This window comes from Chinchilla lanigera, unplaced genomic scaffold (assembly GCF_000276665.1).
Source record: "Chinchilla lanigera isolate Chin_1 unplaced genomic scaffold, ChiLan1.0 scaffold00021, whole genome shotgun sequence".
Lineage (NCBI taxonomy): Eukaryota > Metazoa > Chordata > Mammalia > Rodentia > Chinchillidae > Chinchilla > Chinchilla lanigera.
In genome coordinates, this window is record NW_004955422.1 from 18,890,834 (window position 1) to 18,899,913 (window position 9,080).

Sequence of the window (9,080 nt, forward strand, 5' to 3'; positions counted from 1 at the left end):
ATTCAGGGGAAATTCAAGTTATGGTGTTTGTTGAGGGCCTTGGAGGGATTTCTGGGGAGTGTTTCTGACTGCCAATCACAACTATGACCCTCTTACACCAGAAGTAGCCAGAATGGTCTTTGCCCTTTGCCCTTCACGGCAGTTAGGGGTACTTCCTCAGAGGAGGAACAGCTGGGTTGGTATAGGTGACTGCGCTTTCGAAAGGAGCCAGTACAGATACGTTGCAACTGTGGGTAGAGGCGTAGTCGTTAAAGGCCAGACCTTAAGACAAAAGATAGAATATCTACACCTACATACTTGCCCTAGGGATGAGCATCAGTGATTGATATTCAACTGCTGCTATTACAAAAACCAAAAGGGGGAGATGTGGGAGACCATAGTGAAAACTGAGGCCTAACTGACCTCCTCTGAGAGCATAAAGGAGAAAGGTGGCAAGCTCTGCTCCTCTGGGAGCTTGCAGATGTGATGGCACACTGCAGGTTCTAGGGAAGTTAACAGCTGAGATCCAGTTGTTTTCCTGGGCATGTACTTCTTTTTGTTTGTTTTTTTCCAGTACCAGGAATCGAACTCACGAGCTCACGCTTGCCAGGCAGGCGCTGTGCCACTGAGCTAAATCCCCAGCCCCAGGGCATGTACTTTAGATAACAGGAGGCAGATGAATCTTCTGCTACTCTAACTGTTCCTGTGTCTGGGTGAATAAAAGTAAGGTAAGTCAGATGCCCAGGGCTCTCTGTCCACTAGAGGCGAGAGCCCTGTGACCCCGCATTCTAACCTAACTCTGTGTCTTTTTGTCTTTCATCCTTGTTTGTCCCCCAGTCAAGGAACAAACTAGCAGAACTAGGTTCCCACAATTCAAATTAGGATTTTTCAAGTTTTTGATGATGCAAAGCCATTCGCATTCAGTAGAAACTGTAGTTTGGATTTTGAGTTTGGGTTTTTTCCTGAGCTGCTGATATGCAGTATGACCTCTCTTGTAGTGCTCCGCAGTGGGAGCAGCTGCAGCTCCCACTCAGCTGTGGAGAAGGACATTCTTTAGTTACTATTTTGTGTATTGCCTGAGGCCTGATCAAGCCATGACTGTTGGGTTCTGGAGGAAGTCTACCATAAGCATTGTAAACCCGGGGCCAATACTAGATGCTTTGCTGAGATATATGCGAAGGTAGATAACACGATATCTAGCTAGTCAAGTCCCATTCCTATGATAATTGAGTTGTATTGTCCTTGCTAAAACAGTGGATATCCTCTGATTCCTCGGCTGCCTCCAGGGGTTGATTCTGAATAAAAGGTTACTGAAGATGGTAATCAGGAGTTGGTCAGTCCTAGAGGCTGCTAGCACCTGATCACAGGATTTTGGCTCTCTTGGTTTGATTTATTCTTACTTTTCTTATACATCTGCGGGCACCTAGTTCGGGGGACATGTTCACCCTGGACAGAGTTGGATGAGAAGTCCAACAGTCAGCCTCATGACTGAAACAACTAATGCTCTGCATGTGCTGCATTGCCAGCATTTTTTAGATGCAGATATTCAATAAATTACATGAAGTTTTCAATAATTTTTTTAAAAATAGGCTTTGTTTACATATATGCTAATGTAAGTGTTCTGAGCATGTAAAGGACACTAAGTCAAGTTTATCATGTTCAGTCGGCTAGGTGTAGTCCATGTATTATCAACTGTGAGGGGCCTATCTGAATAGAACCTCATCATAAGTTGAGAAGCAGCTACATTAGTCTGCTTAGACTGTTGTAACAAAGTACCACAGACTTGGAGCTTCAAAAACAGAAATTCGGGGGGCTGGGGATTTAGCTCAGCGGCACAGTGCCAGCCTGGCAAGCACGAGGTCATGAGTTCGATTCTTGGTACCAGAAAAAACCCAAACCCCCACCCCCACCCCCGACCCAAAAAAACACCAGAAATTCATCGTCTCACAGTTCTAGAGGCTGGAAGTCTAACAGCAAATTGTCAGTTGGTTTGGTTTCTTCTAAGGCTGTTTTCCTTGGTTTGCAGATGGCCTCCTTCTCTTATGTCCTCACATGGCTGTCCCTCTGTGCCCTAATATCTCTCTATCTAAATTTTCTCTTCTGGCAAGGACATCAGCCAGATTGAATTAGAGGGCACACTAATTTGTCTCACTTACCTTAACCACCCCTCTGAAAGCCCTATGTTTAAATATCGTCACATCATGAGGAACTTGGGGTTAAAACTTCAAAAGACTCTGGCCTGTAATGAAGTTGGGCCTATAACAGGAACTCTTCTCTAGCCTAAGAGGTGAGTAGGCAGAGGAAGCAGGAAGTAAGGGGGAGAAATAGTGTCCAGGCACACACACACACAGTCAGAGAGGTGCAGGAGAGCTCAGGGTAACAGGGAATACACATGCTACTGATGGGTATGGTGTGAGGTAGGGATTAACCAACTGGAGAGATTGATAGGGCCTAGATCTGGAGGGCTTTCAATCTCATACCAGTGAGTATAGGTTTCAACTTGTAAAAGGGTGGTGTATCATTGGGGCAGTGAAATAAATCTAAGGATCTCTGGAGGTGGCTTTGTCCCAAAAGCTATATTTCATTCAGTGTCTCAGCTGGACCAAGATCCACACTCTTGGAAAAGAAGCTATAGGCACCACAGATAAGCTTTAGGTGAGGCTTCACACTAGCTGTGTTGGAGAGAATAGATTAGAAGGGCAAGAATAGGGACAGAGGTCATCACAGGGGCTGCCATTCCTTTATTATTATTTTTTTTCTTTTTAAATGACAGAGGGCCTGAATAAGCTGCTAAATTGCCTCTGCTGGGCTCAAACTTGGTGGTCCTCCTGCCTCAGCCTCCCAGAATGATGAGATTACAGGCCTGGACCACCACGCCCTGTGAGTGTTAGTCATTGTCAGTCATTCTGAACTGACAATAATAGTTGGCTTTTGGAAAGTGTTTACCTAAACATGTAGGAGCCAGGCCTGAGCTAAAAACCTTTCCTGGATAATCTTGTTGATTTCTTTTAACAATCCCATGTGTAAGCATATTTACTATTTTCATTTCATAGATGAGAAAAATGAGACTCAGAGAAGTGAAGAGACTCTTTGCCTAAGGTCCCACAGATAGGAAGGGGTGTGTGTGTGTGTGTGTGTGTGTGTGTGTGTGTGTGTGCACACGTGCAGAAACTGGACCTAAGTTATGCTTTCTGGGCAGTTATAGATAGAGCAAATGGCAAGGCTGGTGAGAGTTGTAAGGACATACATGAGCAGGAGTTGGTGACAAATTTGAATGTAAGGGAGGAGGGAAAGGGATAAACTACACGTGGATAATTCTAGAACCCTAATTTTCCACATCACCAATTGAAGATTGAACAGAGCCCAGGCTCCTCTTCCAGCCCTCTGCCTGCCCCCCTTCTCTGTCTGTTCTTCCACATTCCTTCTTGGGGCTCCCAGGGTTATAGGCCTGGAGCTGACCATTGGTTGTGTGTGGTGGGTACAAATCTCAGCCCATAATTCCTGGGTATAAGATACAGAGATTTATTTTTCTCTCACTAAGGTTGAATTCTGTTCTCATCAGTGAATATTTGGAGTTTCTCTGCCTTTCTCCCATGACATGATATTGTTGAGAGGAGGCATCTGGTCCTCCACCCTGAGAAGGCTTCTGTCTCATCAGCTTTTCTCTTCAGGTGGCTTCCCCCTTCTCTCCGTGTCACTTCAAAGCATATGAGCCTTTCTGAATTTAAGGACACAGTCATATCTGCCATGCCTTCCGTGATCACTACATGGCTTTTCCCTCCTCAGGGTCTTGCTGTTTCCCAAGGGAATGAAAACAGCCACTCACTGACCTTCTGCCTTTTCTCGCCTCCATTGGACCACCCAGGAACCATCAAGTATAGGCCTTCCCAGTTGGGCCTTTGACATCTTTCTTCCCATTGCTGCATGCCCCTCCTTCTTCTTTCTCCTGGTGCCCCAGCAACTCTTTTTAAACTGTGTATCCCAGGGATCTGCATACCACCTACTTACACATGTTGTCTGGGCTTCTCCACTTTCTTTGGGGAGTGGTAACAGACTCAGTTTCAGCCTGATTCACATTTTTCATTTGCTTTTTTTTCCATACAAGTCTCCTGCAGATTTAGAGGTGACTCACTCTCCTTAGGCCTTTCCCCTACCTCAGAGGCTACTGCATCTTGGCTTCCTTTCTTCATTTTTTTCTGGCACTGCAGGGGCACTGGGGATTGAACTCAGGGCCTTCTCACTGAGCTACATCTCTATTCTTTTTTAAAGACAGGGCCTCAGTCACTAAATTGCCCAACCTGTGCTCAAACTTGCAATCTTTTTGCCTTAGGTTCCCAGAGTGCAGGGATTACAGATGTGTACCACCACATCTGACTAGGCCTCATCTTTTAATACTGTTACAATGGCAATTTAATCTCAACTTGAGTTTCGGAGGTGTGGGAACCATATTCAAATCACCACAGTGTAACTTAGCACAAGTGACTTACCTTCTCTGTGCCCCAATTTCTTCATCTGTAGAGTGGGAATAACAACATCTGTATCTCATAGCATGGTGGTGAGTCACTCCTCATAAAGACAGACACAGTTCATACCGCACAAGCACAAATTCTGTCTTCTAAATATCTCATCAGTTGGTCTCCTCCTCTTCCCTGGTCCAGGTCACCATAATCTCTCTCTCTCTTTTTTTTTTTTTCCGTACCAGGAATCGAACTCACGATGTTGTGCTTGCCAGGCAGGTGTTGTGCCATTGAGCTAAATCCCCAGCCCCCCACCATTATCTCTCTACTATCTTCTTTCCTCAGTCTAATGGATCTCCCTTCACCCATCCTTGCCCTCTTTCAATCCCGCCTACCTACCCAAACTAGGGTGACCTTTTCAAAATGCAAATATGATGCACAAGTTTAACACTCGTCAGTGGCTTCCTCCTGAACAGCCACAGTCACCCCAGAGCTGGGAAGCCCTGTGTGATCCGAGCCCCGCCTGCCTGTCCAGCCTCATCTTTGTCATTGCCACTAAACCTCACAGAGGACACTCTGAGTCCATATATCTCCAGGGTACACTGGAGGAGTGGCTTCCTTATAATATGTAAGAGACAGAATAATCAAAACTGTACTTTCATAGACAGCAAGTGAATATTGCACCCCCTTGCCCCAGGCTGCATTCAGGACTCCTCCCATTCTAACCAACTTTTGGATTTTTTTTTTTTTTAAATATTTGTTAAAGGTAGGAAAAGATGAGTGAGTTTGGGCCAAGTAAAAATGAGAGGAAAGGGGCTGGGGATTTAGCTCAGCGGCACAGTGGCTGCCTGGCAAGCACAAGGTCATGAGTTCAATTCCCGGTACCGGGAATAAAACAAAAAAAAAAAAAAAAAGGAGGGAAAAAGTACTGTACACCCTATAGAGTGAGAGTGGACTACTGTGAAAGTGTCTCAATTTTCTCATTTGTAAAGGATGACAGCAGTATTTTCTGTATGCCTGTGTAAGGACTGAGTGATATAATCATGCCTTTAAAGAACTTTGCACAGTCCCTGGCATATAGCAAGTGCTTATTTTGTGGTTACAGTTGATATATCAAATGTCCTGGCTCATTAAGCCTCAATAGTTCTGGGAAAGTTTTGTCTTTATGGTACAGATAATAAGAATTCATGAGTCCTAGGTGCGAGGCATTTTTATAGAGTACTCTGTTAAATCAGTTTTCACAACAATCCTGAAAGGTAGGTGCTGTGTATTATACTCCCCATTGTACAGGGTAGAACAGAGCATAAATTAAGTAACTTGATCAAGATCACAGCTAGCAAGAGACATATCTTGTTTCCAGGGCCTATACAACACTGGTAACTATATTGCTTTTCTTTTTTTTTTTTTTAATTTTAAAGAGTAAAAGAAGGATAATATAACAATGGGGGGGGGCTTACCAAATTACAGACAGAGTGGTAGGAAATTATCAATGGTTATTGTTTTACATGTATATTGCTTTTCAACAACAGGAAGGAAACATTAACTCAGAGTAAAGAGACTCTAATTCCCAAAAACAAACTCCAGTATAATTTCAAATTTTAAGATTATCATAGTTTCCAGCAGACGGCGCCCCAGTGCAGAACACTCAGCAAGACAGCATAAAGGGATCAAAACTACCATACCCAGAATGCTGTACGGGAATCAAGGGCCCACTCCTTTTTGGCTGTCCAAGATATTGCCTATACATACTCGGCGTGGGGATAGGGTAGGGGTGTGTACAACTAAAGCCATTCAGGTTCTTTACCTATTTTCAGAACACAGTTTAAAACATTTTTTCTTTCCCTAACCCTTCTTGTCTTATTAGGGTGAGAGCTTTAGGACTGAAACAAGGCTATTTATTGGCCTTACCTGCCGTAATGTGAGGACCCTTGACCTCTGGCCCAAGATGGCGGCGCCCTACATGCTATTCGGCTCCTACCCTAAATCGAGCCAAGACAGACAGCTTGGGTCATGTCGAAGCTAAGCCGGGCCAGTCGGGCACTTAAGAAGTCCGACGCCGGCGGCGTGATACGGGCCATCGTGCGGGCCGGCCAAGCCATGCCTGGGCCTCCACTAGGCCCCATCCTTGGTCAGGTGTGGTAGTGGCGGGACCCCGGCTCGGGAGGGTGCGGGCTCTGGAGCCAGGGAAGCCCTGGTTCAAAGGTCGGCTAGACTACCTGAAGCCCTTTCGTTAGTTACATAGCTTCTTTGCACGTCAGTTTCGTCAGCCCTTGCGCAGTAGGCTGTTGTAGGGGTAAAGTGGGACGGTGCGTACAAATCTGGCGCGTGAAACGGTAGTTCAATCTGTATAGCAGAAAGAAGACGAAACACAGAAGTGAAAACGGAGTGAAGGGACGGCGCCAGGTCCCAGCACTAACCCTCTGTGCTTCCCTCACAGCGAGGTGTTTCGATCAACCAGTTCTGCAAGGAATTCAACGAGAAGACAAAGGATATCAAGGAAGGCATTCCTCTGCCTACGAAGATTTTTGTGAAGGTGCAGAGTCTGGAGTCTGATCCCTGGCTTCCTTCCCGTGCATGTTACTCCTGTCTGACCCTAGGGCCAGTCAAGCAGCGCTTGGTGCTCTGTTCCTGACCTGGCTCAGGTCTCTTGCTGTTACTGGGCCCCACTTTCCCCACTGACACAGTAAAATCTAGACTGTATTTTTTTTTCCTGAGTCTTCCTTATCCCGCCATATTATGGTTCTTCCCATTATTACTCCATCTCACTGGGGCTTCCAGACCAGAGTTGGGCCAGAAGTAGAGATTACAGGGATGTTTGCAGTAGATTTATTTTTCCCTGTGCTTTTATGGTCTGTTGGGAGCACCATGGGATGGTGAGTTTATTTATTTTTATTTATTTTTGGTTTTTTCACCGGTACCGGGAATCAAACTCAGGACCTTGCGCTTGCCAGGCAGGCGCTGTGCCACTGAGCTAAATCCCCAGCCCCGGCGTGGTGAGTTTAGAGGAGGGAGGACAAGATGTTGAAAGCTTCTTTGGCTGGGTAGCAGGAAGAAATATTCTCACATTTCTTTTTTCTGTTAAGCCTGACCGGACATTTGAAATCAAGTTTGGACAACCCACTGTTTCCTACTTCCTGAAGGCAGCTGCAGGGATTGAGAAGGGGGCCCGGCAGACAGGTGAGAGACAGGAGCTAAGACTGTGGGGGCTCCGGCAGGAAGCGGGAAGACCTGAAGAGCTACTTGTTCCTTCTTCTTAGGGAAAGAAGTAGCAGGCCTGGTGACTTTAAAGCACATATATGAGATCGCTTGCGTCAAAGCTCAGGATGATGCCTTCGCCCTGCAGGATGTACCTTTGTCCTCTGTTGTCCGCTCCATCATTGGCTCTGCACGTTCCCTGGGCATTCGTGTCGTGAAGGAGTGAGTATCCTGAGGGGTGCAGTGTGAGAGAGAGCCCAAAAAGCTCTTCATTTGGAGGCAAGGCAGAGAGAGTCCTTTACAGTGAGAGTTAGGTTTTGACTCAAATAGCTTCTTAGGGATGGAGTCTGGGTTGAGGCCTCATTCATTCATTTGGAAGACACTTATTAAGCACTTGTTATGTATTGGACATCGTTTGTTTGTTTGAGACAGGGTCTTGCTATGCAGTTCAGGCTGGCCTTGAACTCACTTTGTAGCCCAGGCTGAGCTCATACTTGCAGCAATCCTCCTGCTTCAGCATCCTGAGTGCTGGGATTACAGGTGTGCACCACTATACCCAGCCATGGACACTATTCTTGATGTTGGATATAGTCAGGACTGAGGAATGAATAATCCTTGGCCAAGTCTGGAAGAGCTCACAGTCTTAAGGTGGAAGCAGATCTATAAATGGAACATTAGGCGACCAGATAGTGTTGATAAAAGAACTTTACAGGTGTAGGCCACCACGCCCGGCACCTTCAGCCTTTTAAATGCTGAGATTATAGGGGTGCACTATCAAGCCTGATCTTTTCTCAAATCTTTCCTTTAAGGGGAGCAGAAATATTTGTTTGTTTGTTTGTCATGAGAGCAGAAAAGAAAAGAGGGCACCTGATTTTGCCTGGTTTGTGAGCAAGGGCTTTTCAGGGGAGGTGACACCTAATCAAAACTCTAGAAAAGGAGTTCAAGGACTGGGACCAAATGTTCTAAGAAGTACAAAGCTCACTGTGAGGAGCAGAAAAAAAAGGTGAGAGAGTGAAGCAAAGTTCAGTGTGATCTGGGACTATAGCCCTAGAGGCAGATGGGACAGGGTCTTAGGGACAAACCTGTAAGGCAGTACCTTTTGAGTTATACTACATTCAGACTTGATCCTGAGGCCAGCAGCAGGCTTTGGACGACCGCAAGAATGGTTTCCTTGAAGATATCATGTGGGAAGGTACCTGACCCAGGCCATAGAAGGGACAGGGACTCTTGCTGCTTGTGTCACATCCCACACCAGGGCTGACAGTTGGTTCCCCAAGAGGAGCAGGATTCATTCTGAACTTAGCTTTAGGTCTACGGCCATATCACTCTGAACATGCCTGATCTCATCTGAACTTAGCTTTGGGTCAGGTGATAGCTGAACATGGACTACGGTGAGCTCAAGACCACCAGATCTGCAGAAGAAGCCAAGCTTCAGCACTTCAGCCTTTC

General features: G+C 45.9%; 1 protein-coding gene across 1 annotated transcript in view; it reads left to right on the plus strand.

Annotated features, from left to right (window-relative positions):
* Positions 1–6,368: 6,368 nt before the first annotated feature.
* Mrpl11 (mitochondrial ribosomal protein L11) overlaps positions 6,369–9,080 on the plus strand; it is a 4,695-nt gene continuing 1,983 nt past the window's right edge. Inside the window, exons 1-4 of the mRNA XM_005384403.2 lie at positions 6,369–6,569; positions 6,874–6,969; positions 7,520–7,613; positions 7,694–7,853. Coding sequence (XP_005384460.1) covers positions 6,447–6,569; positions 6,874–6,969; positions 7,520–7,613; positions 7,694–7,853 — 473 coding nt within the window. The 5' untranslated portion in view covers positions 6,369–6,446. The remainder of the gene's footprint in view (positions 6,570–6,873; positions 6,970–7,519; positions 7,614–7,693; positions 7,854–9,080) is intronic.